Below are 22,500 nucleotides of genomic sequence, written 5' to 3'. Positions count from 1 at the left end.
TGGTCTGAGTGGATCAGACACAGCAGGGCTGCTGGAGTTTTTAAACACCTCAGTGTCACTGCTGGACTGAGAATAGTCCACCAACCAAAAATATCCAGCCGACAGCGTCCTGTGGGCAGCGTCCTGTGACCACTGATGAAGGACTAGAGGATGACCAGCACAAACTGAGCAGCAGCAGATGAGTCAGTTAACCTGGCGGGGTTTGTCTAAAATCTGTGTTTGTTGTAAGTTAATAAACCCTTTTCCTCTAAAACGGAGCCCTTGTAAGGTTCTAGCTGCTCTAAGCTAGCTTAACTTCTTTTTCCGAATTTCCACGTTCCACCTTAAATGGCGAAGCCGGCGCCTGTGACCGCCGTACCACTTAAGGTGGAACGGGAAAATTCGAACAAGAACAGCGAGCTAACTTCGGCTTCGTCTGCTTTGGGTTAAACTCTGGGGCGGCTGTCTGTCTGTCTGTGAACACACACACACACTAGGGGGCAGTCAGCACACTTGCCCGGACGGTGGGCAGCCCAATCCACGGCGCCCAGGTAGCAGTTGGGGGTTAGGTGTCTTGCTCAAGGACACCTCAGTCATGGACTGTCGGCGCTGGGGAGGAGTCCTTGAGCAAGACACCTAACCCCCAACTGCTCCCCGGGCGCCGTTTGTCCATCCATCCATCCATTTTCTAAGCCGCTTCTCCGTCAGGGTCGCGGGGGGCTGCTGGAGCCTATCCCAGCGGTCTTCGGGCGGAGAGCAGGATACACCCTGGACAGGTCGCCAGTCCATCACAGGGCAGACAGACAGACACAGACAGTCACTCACACCCAGGGGTAATTTAGCACGTCCAATTGGCCTGACTGCATGTCTTTGGACTGTGGGAGGAAACCGGAGAACCCGGAGGAACCCCACGCAGACACGGGGAGAACATGCAAACTCCACACAGAGAGGACCCCGGTCACCCGGCCGGGGAATCGAACCCAGGCCCTCCTCGCTGTGAGGCGACAGCGCTACCCACCACGCCACCGTGCCGCCCCGGGCGCCGTTTGTGTTGTTTGTAAATAAATTCATGCCAGTGTGTGTTATTAACTTGTAAATGAGCGGTGTAGTGCCGTTGCCGCAGTTATTGCACCGTTTATTTGGTGAACTGACGAAGCACAGAGAAGCGAAGTGATGTTTGGTGCCATTCTACAGCAAGAGGAACGGCACGGGTAGCGTTTAGAGACGGGACTGGATGCCATTCTGTTTGTTGATGACGCCAGAAATGGCAGTCGTTTATAATGTGAATCCTAAATACTATCAAAAGATGAAGATTTCAGAAATCTATTAATCCCTGGGATGATCTTTTGTACTATTGTTTTAAGATTATCTTTGTTCGTGTGTGCAAGTCTGAAAGTGTCATATGTGGCATCGAGGCTTTCTTCACAGGTGCCCAATGAGCGTCCACTGAAGCTACAGCCGCGGAAAACACTTCCATGTAAAGCTCTAAACTTCTTTAGTGACTTTTAGCTGGGCAGTCGGGCGTTTTTCCACTTTTAAGACGTCCTACACTCGTAAAAAATCTCGTTCCAAGCGAAGAAAATAGTTCTGTATAGAACTATAAACACTCAAAGAACCCTTTGCATGATTTAAGGCTTCTTTGCACTATGAACGTGTTCTTAAAATTGATGGAAAACAGCTGTAGATGGTTCTATATAGAACCATATTGAAAAGGGTTCTTCTATTTTTATAATTACATACACTATATTGCCAAAAGTATTCGGTCATCTGGCTTCACACGCATTTGAACTTGAGTGACGTCCCATTCTTAATCCATAGGGTTTAATATGATGTCGGCCCACCCTTTGCAGCTATAACAGCTTCAGCTCTTCTGGGAAGGCTTTCCACAAGGGTTAGGAGTGTTTATGGGAGTTTCTGACCGTTCTTCCAGAAGAGCATTTGTGAGGTCAGACACTGATGTTGGACGAGAAGGCCTGGCTCACAGTCTCCGCTCTAATTCATCCCAAAGGTGTTCTATGGGGTTGAGGTCAGGACTCTGTGCAGGCCAGTCAAGTTCTTCCACACCAAACTGGCTCATCCACGTCTTTATGGACCTGCTTTGTGCACTGGTGTGCAGTCATGTTGGAGCAGGAAGGGGCCGTCCCCAAACTGTTCCCACAAAGTTGGGAGCATGAAATTGTCCAAAATCTCTTGGAGCTGAAGCTTTAAGAGTTCCTTTCACTGGAACTAAGGGGCCGAGCCCAACTCCTGAAAAACAACCCCACACCATGATCCCCCCTCCACCAAACTTTACACTCGGCACAATGCAGTCAGACAAGTACCGTCTCCTGGCAACTGCCAAACCCAGACTCGTCCATCGGATTGCAAGACAGAGAAGTGTGATTGGTCACTCCAGAGAACACGTCTCCACTGCTCTAGAGTCCAGTGGCGGCGCTTTACACCACTGCATTCCACGCTTTGCACTGCGCTTGGTGATGTAAGGCTTGGATGCAGCTGCTCGGCCATGGAAACCCATTCCATCAAGCTCTCTACGCTGTTCTTGAGCTGATCTGAAGGCCACATGAAGTTTGGAGGTCTGTAGTGATGGACTCTGCAGAAAGTCGGTGACCTCTGCGCACTATGCCCCTCAGCATCCGCTGACCGCTCTGTCATTTTACGTGGCCGACCACTTCGTGGCTGAGTTGCTGTCGTTCCCAATCGCTTCCACTTTGTTATAATCCCACTGACAGTCGACAGTCGAATATGATATAGGTAAATGAGCTCTGTTCTGATTGGCTGTCCTGTATTGCACCTCATTCTAAAAGCAGTTCAGGCCTGAAACACTCCTTATAACTTCAGTGTGAATGGGCGGAGCTGAATTGCTGTAGGATGAGTAGATTGTTATATATGAAGTTGTTTTTGTGACATCGCAATAATTACTGTTGTTGTAGTTTACTTTCCATATGTAGACTGTTTGGAGTCTTTAACAGTGTTTACCTGCTTTATAAAAGGCTCTTTTATAAAAGGCAAGAAGAAAATTTGCCCTTTAAAGGACTTAATGAGGGCTCACGATCCTGTGATTTCACTGGTACTCACTGCGGTGGTTTTCAGGGGCACATGCTGCATTTTCATCATTAGATATCATTACATAACTATATCTACAAATGTCTGTGTTATGGGGTGGGAAAGTCTGAAGGGGCAATTCAACTGTGTTTTGAAATGTTAAAATCAATAATAAATTGTTACAATAATACTTAATAAAGTATATCTGTCTGTGTGTCTGTCTTTCTATATATCTGTCTGTCTCTCTGTCTATATCTGTCTGTCTTTCTTTCGATCTATCTATCTATCTATCTATCTATCTATCTATCTATCTATCTATCTATCTATCTATCTATCTATGTTTCTGTTTGTCAGTTGGTCTATCTCTCTATCTGTCTGTCTATCTGCCTGTCTACTTATCTGTCTATTTGTCTGTCGATCTATCAATCTGTCTGTCTGTCTGTCTATCTTCTAGCTGTCTGTCTATTTATCTATCAGTCTATTTGTCTGTCTCTCTATCTCTCTATCTATCTTTCTGTCTGTCTGTCTATCTATTTGCCTGTTTACTTATCTGTCTATCTGTCTGTCTGTCTGTCTATCTTCTAGCTATCTCGGTCTATCTATCAGTCTATTCATCTGTCTGTCTATCTATCTGCCTGTCTACTTATCTGTCTGTCTGTCTGTCTATCCATTACAGAAGCCTGCCGGTTTTAATGCAGTCCTTTGGTGATATTATTCACTGCTTTGTTAAAGTGGTGAGCCCCGCCCCATCCTCGCTCCTAAGAGTTCCGTCTAGACCTTTCATGGATCCTCCCCTGAAACCTAAACATTACTGGATCATCTGATTAACCCCTGTGTGGTGTTGATGTGTGTGTTACTCAGTCGTCTGGTCGACCCACCACATTATCGTTTATCTAAATCAGTACAGCCAGAACAATTTATGCAAAATACCAGATGTTTAACATATAAGTGTCCAGTGTAGGGTTCTCCTTTAGCAGCTGTAGCCAGTCAGCAGCCTGTCCATGTTGTCTACCCTCACACACACACACACACACACACACACTAACAGCAGGCCATGTAGGAGGAGAACAGAGTGAAGGACACAGCACCTCCACACTTTTACTCCCCGTGGGTTCAGCCCAGCACCACATGTGTAATATGAATGTGTGGGGGGTGAACAGAGTGAAGCCCCGCTGCTGACATCCTGTATAAATAAAAATATTGCATGGCCACAACTTAGCAAGGCATGGGAACAAGATGATTAGGTTGTGGCCACGACTTAGTAAGCCATGGGAACGAGATCCTAATGCGTGGCCACGACTTAGTAAGCTGCAATCTCGTCCCCATGCCTTATTAAGTCATGGCCACGCATTAGGATCTCGTTCCCATTTGTTAGTAAGGCGTGGCCACTCGTTATTTTAATTCATACAGGATGTCACCAGCGGGGCGCCGTAGAATTCACTGCCTGGTGTCTGAAATCCTGTATAAATAAAAATAACACGTGGCCACGACTTATTATGGCATGGGAACGAGGTCACGGCTTACTAGATTGTGGCCACACATTAGGATCTCATTCCCACGCTTTACTAAGTCGTGGCCCTGAATTAATCATCTCGTTCCCACGCCTTACTAAGTCGTGGCCACGCATTACTTTTATTTATAGGGGATGGATGTCACCAGCGGGGCTCCGTAGTACATTGTTTTACAGTAGTATTTAAGACGCATGCATGGCGGAGGGATACATGCAGGCAGCCGTGAGATAAAGTAGTCCCCCAAAAAAGGCTGATTTTTCCATATTTTCCACTGTTTTCCATCATCAACATTCCAGATAAGCTCAGAAGACTCGTGTAGGTTCTCTGGTGGTTCTGGGTGGTAAATAAAGTGTCTATATCTGTGTTGTAGTCATGGCGACGCCTGGTTCCCATCACCACCACTGTAAAGACATCTGAACCGTTTCACACCAAACCAAATTTCGAAAAGTCGGTGGAACTGCCCTTCAAACAAACAAATAAACAAATAAATAAATAAACTAACAAACAGGTGATCGCAGGCCGCGGGGGGGGGGGCGCGGTGCGCGTGTCAGCCAGCGCCTCTTTTTTCTTATTAGAAGTCAAACGAGTCCAAGTTTGAACAGTAAACAGCGCGTGTCTGCGCGTGTGCGTGCATGCGTGTGCGTGCGTGCGCATCTCCGCGCGGATGTGACATTTCGGAGAGGAGCGCGCGACCGCCATTTTGAGTTTTACCTCAAAACTGAACATCAGAAAACAGAGAGCGCGCGCGCGCTCGCCAGAGAGAGAGCGAGAGAGATATAGAGAGAGAGGGGGGCAGAGAGAGAGAGAGAGCGCGAGAGAGCGAGGCAGGCTCTGTCTGGCCGTGACCGGGCAAGAAAAGACATAATAATCATAATAATAATAATAATCTGCTTTTTTTCTTCCTCTTATCGAACCGAGACCGCGGAGTGAGATGCGCCTCCTGTGCTCCGGGCCTCCGCGTCGAGCCGAAGCGCCTCCGTCGCTTTAAACTTCCAGATTCAGTCGCGATTCCGAGCGGTTTGAATGGATAGCTTTTCTCTCCGCTCCCCCTTACCAGAGGGACGACCGGAGGAGCACACGGACTGGAAACCCTGCAGGGAAAGTGATATTATCTAGAACATTTGTTCTCCTGTCTCCCCCCGTCTTTTAATCGCTCGAGTCGTGAAAACAGCTCCTCTGTTTTTCCTCCCGAAGCTCTCTGCTAGCCCAGGTTAGCCGTAAACATTGTGTTTTCGTTCGAAACCCGAAGCCGCTTCGCTTTGTTTTTTGTTGTTTTGGGTTTTTTTTTACTTGCTCCGTCGGGCCTTCCTGAGATTTCATTTTATTTTGGAGCCCACCACCGTCAGCCGCCCCCCCCAACCAAGGCGCCGCGATTGGGCGAATAGCGAGTAAATACGTCCGCGTTTCTCTGCCCGCTCCCCCACCGGCCTCCCTCCCTCCATCCCCGGCGCTGACGGCGGGAAAGGCCGAGGAGGTCGTGTTAGTGCAGGCCCAGGCGCAGAGACTCGACCTGTGCACCCCACCTCCACCTCCGCATCCTCCAGCTCCAGCTCCCCTCCGCCACCTCCCCCAGCAGCAGCAGCCACCCCGGTCCCCTTTCCCTACAGAGCCGACACCGGAGACGGCCGAGAGAGAGAGAGACGACGACAGGCACCATCACCACCACCATCACCCCGCCGCAGACATCGCCACCATGAACCACCATCACACCCAGCAGCAGCAACAGAAAGCCGGCGAGCAGCAGCTCAGCGAGCCGGAGGACATGGAGATGGAAGGTACTCGCCGTCGAGCCCCGTTTTCGCCCGCGCATTGGCGTTAAAACTGGCGTTTTCTGGCTTGTCTGAGGCGCCGTGATGCGGATGGAGTTAACTGGTTCGTTAGCCGCGCTAGCCGAGTTAGCCGGCCAGCTAACGCACTGTTTATTAGCGGAGCAAAGCCGCTTTTGACCTCATTAGCACGCTAAGCTAACGACTGGCTAAGGTTAAGGAGCCTCAAAAACGGTCGTATGAAGCGTTAAGTCGGGATCGCATGATTCATTTAAGTGGGGATCGATATATTCTGTGAAGTTAGTCGGTCAAATTAGTGCGATTCGTAGCCGATGTGCTACCTTCGCCTCAGTACCGCATTATATGGCTGCTGTGCGCTAACGTTAGCACCGCCACATTAACGTGGTGCGGATCGCAGGCGAGGCAGGCTTTTCGCCTCGCTTATGTAACGCCGGAGACGGCCAACCAGCTGGTTAGTTCGGGCCTAACTAGTGCGGCTTAACCCCGTTAACGTGTGTGTGAATCGCCGATTAACGTGGGTTTTAGCTTAGCAGCGAGGCCGGTGCGGACGAAGCTTCCTTCTGCTTCTTGTTCGAATCCCCCCGTTCCACCTTAAATAGTGCAGCAGTTCCCTTCTGCTCCCCGAGGCGCTAGAATGCAACTGCTGCACCATTTAAGGTGGAACGGGGGGATTCGAAAAGGAAGCCGATCTCAGCCTGCGATGGGGTGACTTAGTTACGCTGCTGCGAAAACACAAACGAAGAGTCTGTGGTGGTGGTGTTGTTGTTGCTGCTGCGCTCATATCGCAGTGTAACAGGACTCTGGTGGTTCCCTGATGGTCTGTAATGGCACCCATCAAGCCAGTTCACGTTAGAAAGCGGGTCTGTCGTCCTGATTTGTCTTTTTATTTTTTCCCAGCAGGGCGAGGAGTGGCAGGAGGGTTAACGTTGGATGGTTGGTCACATGTGGAGTTGATGGGTTAAGCGTGCACGGCCCACCGCATGTAACGTTAGAAATGGGGGCTAAACGTGAACATGTGACTCGCTGGTGGTTGTTATAATGCGCTAAAGTGGCCCAAACCGACTCTTCCCAGCCATTTAACCCCACGCAGCATCAGCCCAAGCGTCGGTTCTTGCTGCGATTCCGGCGGTGCGCTTGTTGTGAGCAGCCCCAGCGGGCCAGAGGAGCTCGGTGTGGATTGTAATCGGGGTCGGTGTGCATCGCCGAGCCGCAGAGGAAGCGGAGGGGGGAGCGTGTGAGCCTCCGTGTGCTTTTTATTTCAAGATGGTGGACCGTAGCTAGCCCTGTGTTTTTGCCAGCGATCCCATCCATGCGAGGCCCTCTCCGGTACGGCTGTTTGTTCTGCTCGGCGCTCGCAGCGAGGCGCCCGGCGCCGTTTACCCGCTGCGTAATATAGTTATAGCGAAGAATCCGCGTATATGCGGAGAGATGGGGGTAATAACGTTAGCTCCCTGGCTAAGGCGAGTCATTGGGACTGGGGAGGGGGGAGGGGGGGGGGTTGCGGGTGGCGAGGGGTTAGTAATAGACTCCGAAATGGACCATGTCTAAGATATTAGTCTCATTTTGTTCCTTGGGGAGGGGGATTTAGGGATTCGGCCTGTGTTTGTGTGTTAGCTCGCTGTGGCGCCGGTGTTCTATGTTAACAATGTGTCCCACGGAGCATGCGCAGAACATCACCATAGCGTCGAAACCCCGTGTTTCAAGCGTTTTATCTGGCTTTTAACGTCAATTCAGCGCAGACTTGGCTCAGTATCGCTGATCTGTCCCCAATTAGGCGATCAAAACGGCCTAATTAGTCATTTATTGCTCAACATTTACTGATCAGACGGTTTAGGCTGACGGATTATCCCACCTAGTTTGTCCCACCCATTGAGGGGTCCTACTGAGTGTCTGCATGTCATTAGTATCAGTATTAAAGAAGCCAGTCTAAGTTTCTCTACAGCGAACCACGTTAGACCGCGCTACACGGCCTTGTTTACGTCTCAAGAAGCTGGAAATGAAGTGGTCAGTAATTTTGAAATGTTGGTGGACTTGCCCTTTGATGTTTTTAATTCAGTACAGACTCTGTTTAATGTTACCGCTCACCCCCGATGGGGGGATTTAAGGTGTGAGAATATACTACCAATGCATTTTAATGCTGGTTGCATTTCTGTGATGTCTGATTTGTGTTTGATGATCAATAACTAATTATTAATGTAAACGTGCTGCCTATGATTTTATGTGAAGCGCTGTCTGAATGTGCTACGGCAGGACGCTTCGACAAAATGACAGCGTTCTAACGGCGTGTCCTGCCCTCTGAGCGGTTCTGCCGAGCCGGCACACATTATCAGTGTAGAGTGATAATTTGTGGTTTTATTGTTGGTTCAGTTTTACCTCGAGTCGATCATACAGACTCATACAGACCCTCCTCTTTGGGGTTAGTTCCACCCCACGTCTCGGAATAAATGATTAAGCATGAAGCAAAAAATGTTAACGACTTTCGAATTTTGAGTAAGCGTAAAAAATTGCCTGTTTTTACGCATCACCCAGGCTGTATTAACTGTATAAAACATAGGAAATATCATTATTTTACACACACTTTGTGTTGGACGATACTAAGATCATGGCATCATGCAATTTTACATCTCCAAAAAAAAGGCTTCCCTCTGCTTTAGGGCCCTAAGATAATCTAGCCACACCTGTAGTAGTGCAAGAACCACGGTTGGTTCACACCACTTGGAGGAGAAACGTGGTTCCCACCAGATCTTCAATATTTCACGGAGGTTTAAACTGCTGTGGTCAAACTGACCCCACAGGTAAAAGATGTTAGGAGATTTTGAGGATAACAGGAAGGTTAATATTTACTACTAAAGGTCTTTTGGGCTATTTTGGCTTTTTGGGTTTGGGCTATTAAAATATTCAGCCTGTGTTTTTGGCCCTGGGAGTATTTTCTGATACAGACTTGGACCTGGACAGACTTTGTCATTCAGAATTACACCATACAGCGCGCGTCAGAACAAAAATAAATAAATAATACAATGTAGTATGTATTTAAGCATGTATATCCACAGATAAATACCTTTTAAATGGGTATATATACAAGAGTATATGCACTGGAGTAATTACAGTGAATTATTACTATCGTAGGAAGGGAGCTGCTTATAAATGTTTTGACAAGGTGTCACCGTGAGGATAGATGTTCTGTCGTTAGTGATGGGCAAATATGGCAAATATATACTCGCGATACTCAAATTAGATTATCTTTATTATACGATTTATTATACGTCTGATCATTTGGAATAGAGAAGCTTAATTTTAAGAAATGGTATCAAAACCTGTGAGCACAGTGAATTTTATTCAGTATTTCTTATACCGTGTTGCACTAAATCCAACTCGTTTTGCTCTCTTAGTAATGAAATATGCAGGCAATATACATCTATTCAGAAAATGTATCGTATCATATTGTGACATAAGTTATCACGACAGCGATATATCGTCGTATTGACCAGCCCTTTGCGACAAACTGCTACCTTGTAAAATGTACTAGTGAATTAATCACCAGTGCTGAAATCATTAAACCAATGATTCTGGTATTTGAGTCCCCTGAATCTCCTAGTCGGGCAGTAGCATTAAGCTCAGTCTATACATTAAATGTTAAAGGGGAAATCCACCAATCTTTAAACATTTCTGGCTAATTGAGTCCTTGAGACGTAAAGTCGTCCAGGATGATTTCGCGCGTCTCTCTGTAGAGAAACATACAGACTCCGGTCTCTTTAGTGACGGTGATGGAAACCAGGAGCCCCCACGACTTGCTGTCCATCCACACGAGGTTTATACGGAGTGTTGATCGTCATAAATCTGAAGGAAGGGGTTTTCATTGTGGTCTGTTTCGCCTCACAACACGCTGCACCGTGAATTGATTAAGGGATTAAAAGAGATTTTAAGCCAAGGTTTTATCTCACAAGTCTCATGAAACGGTGTCTTATACGTCAGGCATTATGTATCTAACCATTCCATGTAGGAACCTTCTGTGAGGGAGTGTTTTAGGTGTGGATGTCTGGTTCCTATCACCACCACTGGGAGCAATTCTGACTCAGCAAGTTTTTTTTAGACCGGATTTCACAACAGAGCACTCAGTTTGTTTACAACCAGAACCGGCGTTACTACGCTGTACTAACGGTATGCGCAGGCTTGGTGCGGCTGCTCGATGGGCGAATGGTTAGAGCGGCAGAACTTCGCTGTTCCATTGTAAGCGGTCAGTGTTTCTCGTGATGTTTTAACGGCTTTCAGGAAGAATAACAGCAGTGAGAAGAGCTGGGATGGAGGGTGGCATGGCAGGTTATTTCTGTCTGACGCCCGTCTGCTGTTGTGCCAGCAGAGAAATGGTTCTATATGGAACCATACACCAGTCTAAAGGACTGTTTCACCATGCGAAGGGTTCTTTTGAGTGTATATAGAACCACTTTCTTTAATAAAGAGCCCTCGAAGAACGGACTGTTTTAACCTCATGAACTCCTCGGGACCACCGGTGGTTCCAAACCCCACTCGGTCGTGTTCTTCATAACGTTCATATTCCATCAGCTCCATTCAGAAGCTGGGCGTCGTGTGAGGCTGTAGCTCTTCTCTCCAGTCTAATAGACGGTGACGTCATTTTAAACCCTTATAATAAAAGAAGCTGAACTCAGTTTGTTTTTCTACTGAAAGTCGAGCCGTTTTTCCCCAAATCTGGGCTCTAAACTATAAACAGACGGCGTCTCTTCAGTGATCTGCTCTGGAAACATCACTTTTAGAGAACAACACAAAGAGCGGCGGAGATTTTTGGCTTTCAGCAGTAAATCGTAAGCGTGTAGTGATATGTGGAGATCATAAAACACACGTTCTGTTCATTTGAGGAGCTTTAACAATAAAATAAATAAATAAAAATACATTTATTTTATGCGGTTGCTGAATAATTTGAGTTACGATTTGTTCTTGAAAAATCCAGACGGGCAAACCAAAATATACCCTGGAGAATAAGAGGTTAAAGTGTTTTCTGCACCGTCAGCCTCTCTTTGCTGGCTGCCACTTGCTCGTACACGAGGGTTTGCGTCGCGCCAGCCGACTCGATGTCGTCAGATTTAGTGTTGCGCTAATTTTTGCCTGTTATCTTTATTTAAGGAACCAAGATTCTCTCGATTCATGCCTCTGCGTGGTGTTCAGTTCATAGAAGCTTCTGTGCCAAGTGCTGGTCCTGTTCTGGAGAAGATGTGAATCTCTTCTGTTCTGCTCCAAATCAGCCACGCACACTTTATTTACCTGGCATCGGTTTGCCTGGTCATGACAAAGTGTGCAAATAAGCATCTTCTAAGTGCGCTGCTGAGACGTGCTTCTCAGGTTGCCCGTTCCTGTTGTTTGCTGAAGCACAAGATGTTGGCAGAAAGTGTCACTTCTTATTTTTTTTCCTTTTAATTTCGTTCCCTTGTGTTTTCAGGCTGTCGTGTGATCAGCGTATGAGCCAAAGGTTTAAAGGAATTACGTTTCATCCGAGAAAGACTTGAGTTGTACTCCGATCAGGCATAACATTATGACCACCTCGCTGTCCACTTTATCAGCGTCCACTGACCGTATAGCTGCACTCTGTAGTTCTACAGTTACAGACTGTAGTCCATCTGTTTCTCTGATACTCTGTTACCCTGTTCTTCAGTGGTCAGGACCCCCATGGACCCTCACAGAGCAGGTACTGTTTGGGTGATTGATCGTGTGTTAGTGTGTGATGCGCTGGTCTGAGTGGATCAGACACTGCAGTGCTGCTGGACTGAGGATCGTCCACCAACCAGAAATATCCAGTCAACAGCGTCCTGTGACCACTGATGAAGGACTAGAGGATGACCAACACAAACCGTGCAGCAGCAGATGAGCTGTCGTCTCTGACTTTACATCTACAAGGTGGACCGACGAGGTAGGAGTGTCTAATAGAGTGGACAGTGAGTGGACACAGTGTTTAAAACTCCAGCAGCACTGCTGTGTCTGATCCACTCAAACCAGCACCTATAGTACCTGCTCTGTGAGGGTCCATGGGGGTCCTGACCGCTGAAGAACAGGGTAACAGAGTATCAGAGAAACAGATGGACTGCAGTCTGTAAGTCCTGTGAGTGGACGCTGATGAAGTGGGCAGCGCCTGGTCGGTGTGTATTATAAGGAAAGAGAGGTCCCTTTTCTTACTTGTTAATTTTTCTCATTTTCCTCAGCTGGGGACACAGACGATCCCCCGAGAATCACTCCAAATCCTGTCATCAACGGGAATGTGGCAATGGCGGACGGACACAACAACACAGAGGAAGACATGGAGGACGGTAAGGATGGAAATGTTTGCGTTGAAATCCTAATTGTGTTCTTTCCGTTGTTAAAGGCTGATTTAGCGCCGTGCGTTTTAAGGAGCAGGGCGGTCTCGCGGGGCCAGACTCGACCTCATAATTAGAGCAACTGGGGACAGGTTTGATATTTTAGGCTAAATCTGGATTTGTTAGGCTGGGAATGAACTCGGCGTGAAATTTCTAAACCGGTCCAGCGACTCATGAAGGCAGAGCTCGAGGCAGGACGGAGCTCGGTACCGCTTTCCACCCGCAAGCCACACTAAAATTCAGCCTGTGGAGGTGTCGTGTGCGGAGAACACGCCACGTGCAGTAAAAACACACCTACTCCTTAAAAAACGATGATTCAAGGGTTCTTAGTACAGAAAATGGTTCTGAAAAGAACCGTCAACACTCAAGCTTTGCATCATTAAACCGTTCTGCACTTTGACCGTGTTTTATATGGTTCTGTGTAGCGTTTTGTTGAGAAGAATTCTGTATGGTTCTGTATAGCACCCAAAAGGGTTCTCCTATTGTTAAAAGCTTAAAATCCTAGCAGTAGAACCATTTTGGGTGCTAGGCTAGAAAACATCCACCCACAGCACATAAAAAGGTTTATTTATGCAAAGGGTTCTTTTATATTTATAAAACTTTTTTTCTGTACTAAAGAACCCTCATAGAACCATCTTTTGTTGAAGAGCGAAGCTTCGTGACAAATTGTAATAACAGAAGAACCCTTTTGGGTGCTACGTACAACCCTTTTTAAAAAGGTTCTGTATAGAACTGTCTATAGAACCCTTTCGTAACGCAAAGAAGCCTTAATCATGCAAAGGTTTCTTTGAGTGTTGAGGGTTCTTTATAGAACAGTTTTCTTTACTACGGAACCCTCGCAGAACCATCTTTTCTTAAGAGTGAAGGATAAAATCATTGCAATAGAAGAACCCGTTTGGGTGCTGTATAGTAAAGGTTAGAAAACGGATCCCATCCACAGCACGTTCTGAAGAACCTTTTATTTATGCAAAGTATTTATTTATATTCATAAAACTTTTCTGTACTAAAGAACCCTCACAGAACCGTCTTTTCTTAAGCGTGAAGGATAAAATCGTTACAGTAGAAGAACCCTTTCGGGTGCTGCATAGACCCCTTTTTAAAAGGTTCTGTATAGAACCTTCTACAGCACGTTCTGAAGAACCTTCCGTAAGGCAAAGAACCCTTAATCATGCAAAGGTCTCTTCGGGTGTTCGTGGTTCTATGTAAAGCCATTTTCTTTACTAAAGAACCCTTACAGAACCGTCTATAAGAGTGGATTACTAGAGAAAAGCGGTTCTTTTATCCAACGACGGCGTTTTCTTTTGCTTTTGTTATGAATTGTGTTCAGTATATTAAAAGAGCCCAGGCTGGGAGTTTGGGGGGGTCTAGAGGGTCTAGAGGGAACATGCCAACAGTTTAACATGTCAGGAGATGGGTTCTTGTTGCAAAGTCACATCTGGCCTTTCAGTACTAGATATAAACATGGTCAGTTGAGAGGTGCTCTGTCTAGTAGGAGAAGCTCTTCACAGGACACACAGTTGGCGCACGTATTCAACCATGGACCTGGTGTGGGTTTTGTTTTGTAAACAGATACAAGCTGGCGCTCGGAGGCCACCTTCCGCTTCGTGGTGGAGCGTTTCAGCAGGCTGAGCGAGTCGGTGCTCAGCCCCTCGTGTTTTGTGAGGAACCTTCCCTGGAAGATCATGGTGATGCCCCGTTTCTACCCAGACAGGCCTCACCAGAAGAGCGTGGGCTTCTTCCTGCAGTGCAATGCTGAGTCAGATTCTACGTAAGCAAATCTCCGCACTAAACAGACTTGGCTTCGTTTTTATTGATGGAGCATTTCAGCCGTACTTCTCGCACCACTGCGCGTCGCTGGGAGCGGCCGCAAAACGCAGCCGGTCTTGTTTACACCAATCGAATCAGTTTATCTTTATAATTAAAATTAAATCTCATTGGAAATGAATTACGGTATTTCAGGAGCTTTGAAAGTGCTGAAACTGCCAGGTTGCGTCAGAAAACCTGCAGTGAAAATAGTTCTGTGTCTATTCTGGGTGTTTTTTGGGGGTTTTTTTTGTGGTGCTTCACATTTCTCTTACACTAATGAGCATTTCACTGTGTACGACGACCCTTTTGGCCATGCGGTACGTGTACTCGGGGAAATTCTTGTGATTTTTCAGAGTTTCTGGGTTATTAAGTGGTTAAGATGTGAACAGAATCATTGTGGTAATCAAATCTCTTTCTTGAGAAACTTGCCGAGTCAGGATAGTTCACAGCGGTGAGCCACCAATGATTCTTCAGTAGAAATGAAAGGAAACGGACTTCTGAGAAGTTTAATGCCTGTAAAAGTTCCGGCGCAGAGACGCATCACATGCTGTAGTCATGAATACGCTGTGATGTCAGAGGCGTTGTTTTGCGATCGTTTTGAGAAGGTTTTGAGTTTTCTGTGTTGTGTTGTCTTCTGAATCGTTCAAGTTGAAGATGTACGTGCAGGAAAAAAATAATCCTCTATCTTCCGTTACGCAAAACGCAGACAGGTGTAGGTTTAGCGATGGTTTTAGAGCGTAAGCACCAGGCTACAGTGTGTATAATGCCTATATAGCCGGTGCATTTACTGTGACCACCACTGCAAAGTAATCCAAGCTGGTGAGTTTATCTCCAATTCCCATCTGAGTTTTTGAACTTTGCAGAAGTTTTTGGAAAATGTACATCATTCTTCTTTAACTTGAGCTGACTGTGCACATACACAGAGACGTCAGTGGCCTAATTGGTCCAGTTCTTCTTGTTTTTAGGTCATGGTCATGTCACGCTCAAGCCATGCTGAAAATCATAAACTACAAAGACGAGGAGAAGTCGTTCAGCCGCCGGATCAGTCACCTGTTCTTCCACAAGGAAAATGACTGGGGTTTCTCCAACTTCATGTCATGGAGCGTAAGTTCTTCTGCCGTGCTTTAGATCAGAAAGGGGTTTCTTTAGAGTTCAGGTTCTGCATTTTGATGAGGATTTCTTATTTATAGGATCCTGTTTGTTTGGTTTTTCAGGATGTGACTGACCCAGAGAGAGGCTTCGTCGAGGATGACAAGGTCACGTTCGAGGTTTATGTCCAGGCGGATGCTCCGCATGGTGTGGCGTAAGTGAAAGCTAAATTTTGTCCATTTTGGAAGCATAATGCTTATTATTATTAATATTGTTTTATTATTATAATTATTATTATTGTTTGATGCTGTATTGACTAATATTTTACAATATACCAAATATTTTACAATAATTGAGGGGCCTTTGTTCTGTTATGTTGCTGTTCATCTCTATATTTAGTACTTGGAAGCTTTTTTCTTCTAAAGCCACAAGAATCATAGCCTAAAACAAGTTTACTCAACAAGGACCTTTTAAAAGAGCAGTGGTACCTAAATGTGTTGAATGCATCTTTAATTCATGCAAGGCATCCACGCTACCTCGCCTCAGGGACTACGACAGACTACGCTGCTTTCCACGTGGCTACTGCAGCTAAAAGAGCAAAAATACTTAAATAATTACGTAAATGTGAGCTTTTTAAATGTTCAGGCAATAAGAAAAACACAGGTTTTCAGAGGAGCGTCCACATATTGTTAGTAAAGCGCAGGAGCTGCTCTGCCACCACCACGCCAACAAGATCAGCACATTTTAGTGGATTAATATTTCTAAATTAATTTAGAACAATGTAGAAAGTAGGAATAAACTTTTTTACTGCATCTCTGGAGTTTAATGTGCAAGGAAAAACGGGCACGCGTAATATAAACACAGCTGGTGTGGCCTGGAACGCTGATGGACATGGATTTATTCCGTCACACAAACGACCAAAAACACTTCAGGTGTTGCCTTTAGGGGTCATTCCTGCTTTTTAGGACATCAACAATTATTTAAAGCCTGCTTAGGTCGGCTCTAGAACAGAGGTCACTAATAGACGGATCCGAGACCCAGACGCTGTCCTGTGCAGACTTAGACCCATAACTGATAAACTGGAGAATTGTTTAATTTCAATGGGTCTTGTTTTAATTGGCATAGCTTTTCCAGCCTTTACGGTAGCTTTAGTGCCCCGAGACTCACAGACCAATCACATGCGCTGTAAATATCACACGCGATGCTACTCAGCCAATCAGATCTGTGCATTACGATGAGCTCTGAGACTCGAGTGAGTGACGCCACACAGGGGAGGGACGAGGAGAGAAACAGCAGTCAGAGAAGAAAGTGAGTCAGAGGGAAGTTATTCCACATGACGTGATCTAAAAAGAGAAAACTGACAGTAAATGTTGGTGAAATCTGACCGAACTGGACTTTATTTGATCTGATGTTCAGTAAATGTTGGTGAAATCTGACCGAACTGGACTTTATTTGATCTGATGTTCAGTAAATGTTGGTGAAATCTGACCGAACTGAACTTTATCTGATCTGATGTTCAGTAAATGTTGTTGAAATCTGACCGAACTGGACTTTATTTGATCTGATGTTCAGTAAATGGTGTTGAAATCTGACCGAACTGGACTTTATTTGATCTGATGTTCAGTAAATGTTGGTGAAATCTGACCGAACTGGACTTTATTTGATCTGATGTTCAGTAAATGTTGGTGAAATCTGACCGAACTGGACTTTATTTGATCTGATGTTCAGTAAATGTTGGTGAAATCTGACCAAACGGGACTTTATTTGATCTGATGTTCAGTAAATGTTGGTGAAATCTGACCAAACGGGACTTTTACTGAACATCAGATCAGATAATGTTGTTGAAATCTGACCGAACTGGACTTTATTTGATCTCATGTTCAGTAAATGTTGGTGAAATCTGACCGAACTGGACTTTATTTGATCTCATGTTCAGTAAATGTTGGTGAAATCTGACCGAACTGGACTTTATTTGATCTGATGTTCAGTAAATGTTGGTGAAATCCGACCGAACTGGACTTTATTTGATCTGATATTCAGTAAATGTTGGTGAAATCTGACCGAACTGGACTTTATTTGATCTGATGTTCATTAAATGTTGTTGAAATCTGACCGAACTGGACTTTATTTGATCTGATGTTCAGTAAATGTTGGTGAAATCCGACCGAACTGGACTTTATTTGATCTGATGTTCAGTAAATGTTGGTGAAATCTGACCGAACTGGACTTTATTTGATCTGATGTTCAGTAAATGTTGGTGAAATCTGACCAAACGGGACTTTATTTGATCTGATGTTCAGCTGTCGACTGTATAAGATGCTGATATTCCTACTCGGCTACTTCAGTAAACAGTATACGGCGCTGAGTCACGATGCAGGGTCGATGTTAAGAGGTTCTGGACCTTCGCTTGAGGAGATTTTTCTTTGACTGACCCTTGTTGAATTTTAATTAAAGACGCCTGATCTAGAGTATCTAATGTACAAGGATCTTGTGCCTTTTATTTCCAGATGGGATTCAAAGAAGCATACTGGTTATGTAGGATTAAAGAACCAGGGAGCCACATGCTACATGAACAGCCTACTACAAACACTCTTCTTCACCAACCAGCTCAGGCGGGTAAGAGCGCCTTTCCGTATGAACTCGCGTGGACGGGCAGTGGGTTTGCTCTGTCCATGTGAAATGGTCCTCAGCATCATGTCTTTGAACTTCTCTTCCCTGTAGGCGGTCTACATGATGCCCACTGAGGGCGATGACTCCTCCAAAAGTGTTCCCCTTGCTCTGCAGAGGGTCTTCTATGAACTCCAACACAGCGATAAGCCAGTTGGGACAAAGAAGCTGACCAAGTCTTTTGGGTAAGACGCTTTCATAAGTTCTTAGTTGTAATTCTGAGGTAGCAAACGCGAAGATGAGTTGAAGTAACGTAAGCAGACGTTAACATGGCAACAAGCCTCACGTGAGGTCCAGTCGGAGTGAGAGGAGCTTTCAGCTGGCGCGCTTCTTTTTAATTGCTTTAAAATTATGGCAAAAAAAAAAAACACGTATTGAGGAACCGGCGGCGTCTTTTAAAGATCAGAGCATGAACTTCGTCTCGTCTGCAGACCAGTTTCTGCTCCGCCGTGTTGAACGGTATAAACTCTCACTGTGACGCGACGCACATGCAGAACGGACTTAAACTTTCCGATAGGGAATGTAATCGGATACAGGCGTTTACACGGATATTATCCTTCTGTTTAATGGATTGTTTACAGGACTACCCACCTTGGATAGAAATTGTATTCCGAATGGCCTCGGACGAATTAGTCTATTCCGATTGAGCTATTTTAGGGTTATTAACAGATTATTAGGCTGTATGTAAACGTGGCTGGTGTAAGCACCGTTAAGTTGCAGTGCTTAAAAGAAAAAAAGTTGAGTGTTTACAGAAAAACGCATCATACTTCGTGTTAAGATCCCATTACATTAAAATGGGTTTTTTTTCCTCGTCCATTGGTGTCAATAGGTCTCACAGTCCAGCCCCCCCCTCGATCGGTTATTGGCTGTTGGCTGAAAGGCGATTAGCAATTGGTATCGGCCCCAAAAACACTGATCGGTTCATCTCTGTTGACAGTTATGAGTTCATGATTGTATGACAGAATTGGCTCAGAGACTGGAACAAATACTCGAGTTCTGTTCTCTAAACTTGTATTGACCACTCGTTACCAGCCTAAAGTTAAATGAGCAGTAACGCGGTCACAGAGGCAGCTTTGGTTCGGTGATCCTCAGCACGTCTCAAAAGCTGTCGCTGTCCACCACTTTCTTCTCCATAGTTCTGCAAACCTTTGATTTCCTCACGTCGCCACATCACACTTTCTCTCTGAGAACATCTCATCACCGGCTTTCGATACAGTGGATTTGAACACCGCTGGTTTTATTCGCGCTCTCTTCGTGCTTTTCGTTGGCATGTTGAACAGAACCAGTCGCCTGTTGAATCCTCATGCGTGTAATTCCGAAACCTTCCTCAGCCGGAGTGATGAGCAATTCAGATTGGGAATGTGGAGTTTAACCCGTGGAGAAAAATTACATTTAACACGTTTTTGTCTGGCGTTGCTCAAACAGGTTATTTTTCAGTTGATCAATTAATCGTTCTCATCTGTAATGTGAAATCCAGTGTCCTGTGTCTCTGTGCTGGTTGTGTGATTTATGTAGGGTAGACTGTACTCATGATATTTCATTTTACTGTGATTTAACCTTTTCATGCATAAATTAGTAGAAAGCGTTTTCAGATTTTTATTTATTTTTTTTGCAATATCATTTTTATCACTTAATCTGCATTTCTTCGGCGCCTCACAGCTGTAAAATATGGCGCTTTGAAATTGGATGAATCTTTTTGAATATTTAATAATAATTTTTGTTTTTCTTGTTCAAAAAACGCTGCTTTGTAGTTTTTCAATAAAAAATGCATAACATTTTGAAAAGTTTCACAGGGTTAATCCTCTTCATTAATAGGTCTGAGATGTAAAAGAACCAGGAATGATGTATCAAATCTCAAAAACGATGAATTTCAGTGGTCAAGCACTCACAATCTTCATGATGCGCTCAGAACAGCAGTGTCGTCATGTGATGTGATGTCATTTATCACGATAACAATTACTGTCCTTGTCATATTTCCCACCCCTAATCACACGTTTGTATGTTTGCTCAGGTGGGAGACTCTGGATAGTTTCATGCAGCACGATGTACAGGAGTTATGCAGAGTGGTGAGTTCTGTGGTTCCTGCTTTTCGTGGTGCTCTCGTCCAAGATTAAAACCCACTTGCTCTGCCTCATAATGTCTGTTAATCTGTATGAAAACCTAAGCATGCGGCGCTCGCCTCTCTTCCAGCTTCTGGACAACGTTGAGAACAAGATGAAAGGAACTTGTGTTGAGGGCACGATCCCAAAGCTCTTCAGAGGAAAAATGGTGGTGAGTTGGCTGAGCCGTACGGGTGTTTTTGTGGCTTTTCTGCTTGCGATTTATTTGGTTGGACTAATAAATAAGCACCCTGCTGTTTCTTTTGTAGTCCTACATCCAGTGTAAGCACGTGGATTACAGGTCTGAGCGAATAGAGGATTACTACGACATCCAGCTCAGCATAAAAGGAAAGAAAAACAGTGAGTACTCATTTTTACTATGACACTGTTTGTTCTTTGATTTGCTGAGACAAGCTTCGTGTTGGGTAATAGAGGTTGACACCAATGTGGAAGTGTAGAATTCGCTGGCTCAGATTTGACCATCGAGTAAAAGCTCGTTTCTTAAGGGTAACAGTGTGTCCAGCCCTCATTTGTATTGCTATTCTTGATATAGGGGTGTGTGTGTGTGTGTGTGTGTGTGTGTGTGTGTGTGTGTGTGTGTGTGTGTGGATATCGATAGATAGTTTTTATCGATCATTGATTTCTAGCAGCAACATCTTTTTCTTACTAAAGCTAACAGGACTGGATATCTGGCTTGAACAGACAGACATTTCCATTCACACACTCAGGAATGTCTAAAATTAAATGTGTGTATTATATACATACATACTTATCTGTATATCGCTGGTATCGGAAGAAAACCGCACGTCTCCATTTTTGTGTTTTTTTTAGTTTTTGACGTTTTGGAAATGCCTGTTGTGCTTTATATTATGTGTAAATTTCATGAATGGACCAACAGAGACGGCCCAAAATGCCTTGGAAAAAATTCTGGTTCCATTGACTTACATTAAAAGTACAGTAGGTTTATTGCTTCTCCTGTAAAGTCACCGTTTTGGAGATGCGAGGTTTTTTCCTATGAGGTATATTTATTAGTTGGTTATATTGTTGGTTATGTAATTAGTTAATTGTAATTCTGAAAAGTAACATTACAGTTTTGGAGATGTTGTTAGAGCAGTGCTGTTGGTCCATTCATCGTGGAATTTTCACACGATTTAAGGGACAGCCGCTGTTTTCATATGATTCAAAAAACTCAACAAAAATGGGAGTTACGGGTTTTTCTCTGGACTGTGTGTGTGTGTGTGTGTGTGTGTGTGTGTGTGTGTGTGTGTGTGTGTGTGTGTGTGTGTGTGTGAGATCTCGGTCGATTGCTGCTGTCGGAACAAAACCTCATATCTCCAAAAGGGTACACTGGGTTTTTAATGGAAGTAAATGGAGGAACAATTATTTCCATTTCCGCTGGTCCATTCATTAAAATTATGTCAAAAAATGAAAGAGAAATTGGAGATGGGAGGTTTTGTCCTGACGAAAACGTTACATGGCAGTGCAGTAGTCAAACCGGCTTCTGGCCAAGTTTAGTCTTCATAGCACAGAGGAAGGCAAGTCTAGAAGCGCCAGCAGTTCAAGAGGTTACGTCCACGGACCAGCGTCTGCAAACAGCTGTACGGTCTTGACGTGGCCATGATGAGAAGCAGGCATTTACTACCCTGCTGAATCAACACCGCGTTGTCTGTGAAATGTGCTCTCTTCTGTAGGTCATGCGTTCTCTAACCTGAGTGAATAATAATAATAATAATAATTATTGTTGTTGTTGTTGTTGTTGTTGTTGTTGTTGTTGTTGTTGTTGTTGTTGTTGTTGTTGTTGTTGTTGTTGTTGTTGTTGTTGTTTTTTCCCCTTTGTAAAGCAATTTGAACAGTGTCTCCTGTGTGGATGCTGTGTAGATGAAGTTTTCAGCATTAAGTGCCCTTTGCTCACCATGGTCTTCTCTCTCTTCCTGCAGTCTTTGAGTCATTCAAAGATTACGTAGCTGTGGAGCAGCTGGATGGGGATAACAAGTATGATGCGGGGGAGCATGGCCTACAGGTGCTCTGACTCACCCGGACAGTACACGCACAGACGAGGGCTGTAACGATACACAGACTTCACAATATGATCTGCGGCGTCTGTTGCACCACAACACGATACGTTTTTGATGTAGAAATAAAGACATACGGACGTTTACAC

At 45.0% G+C, this 22,500-nt stretch overlaps 1 protein-coding gene across 3 annotated transcripts in view; it reads left to right on the top strand.

Annotated features, from left to right (window-relative positions):
* Nucleotides 1-5,292: 5,292 nt before the first annotated feature.
* Nucleotides 5,293-22,500, top strand: part of usp7 (ubiquitin specific peptidase 7 (herpes virus-associated)) — a 38,235-nt gene continuing 21,027 nt past the window's right edge. The window contains exons 1-11 of one of the 3 annotated variants that reach the window (XM_017706949.2): nt 5,293-6,307; nt 12,526-12,630; nt 14,248-14,446; nt 15,450-15,588; nt 15,699-15,787; nt 18,081-18,189; nt 18,295-18,425; nt 20,252-20,306; nt 20,431-20,511; nt 20,609-20,699; nt 22,277-22,359. In XM_017706949.2, coding sequence (XP_017562438.1) covers nt 6,226-6,307; nt 12,526-12,630; nt 14,248-14,446; nt 15,450-15,588; nt 15,699-15,787; nt 18,081-18,189; nt 18,295-18,425; nt 20,252-20,306; nt 20,431-20,511; nt 20,609-20,699; nt 22,277-22,359 — 1,164 coding nt within the window. In that variant the 5' untranslated portion in view covers nt 5,293-6,225. Of the gene's footprint in view, nt 6,308-7,427; nt 7,646-12,525; nt 12,631-14,247; nt 14,447-15,449; nt 15,589-15,698; nt 15,788-18,080; nt 18,190-18,294; nt 18,426-20,251; nt 20,307-20,430; nt 20,512-20,608; nt 20,700-22,276; nt 22,360-22,500 lie in introns of those variants that run through there. The other 2 variants (XM_017706948.2, XM_017706950.2) reach the window with 2 other exon arrangements.

Source organism: Pygocentrus nattereri, chromosome 14, assembly GCF_015220715.1.
Source record: "Pygocentrus nattereri isolate fPygNat1 chromosome 14, fPygNat1.pri, whole genome shotgun sequence".
NCBI lineage: Eukaryota > Metazoa > Chordata > Actinopteri > Characiformes > Serrasalmidae > Pygocentrus > Pygocentrus nattereri.
Note: the sequence above shows the minus strand (reverse complement) of the source record. Positions and strands in the feature narration are given on the sequence as shown.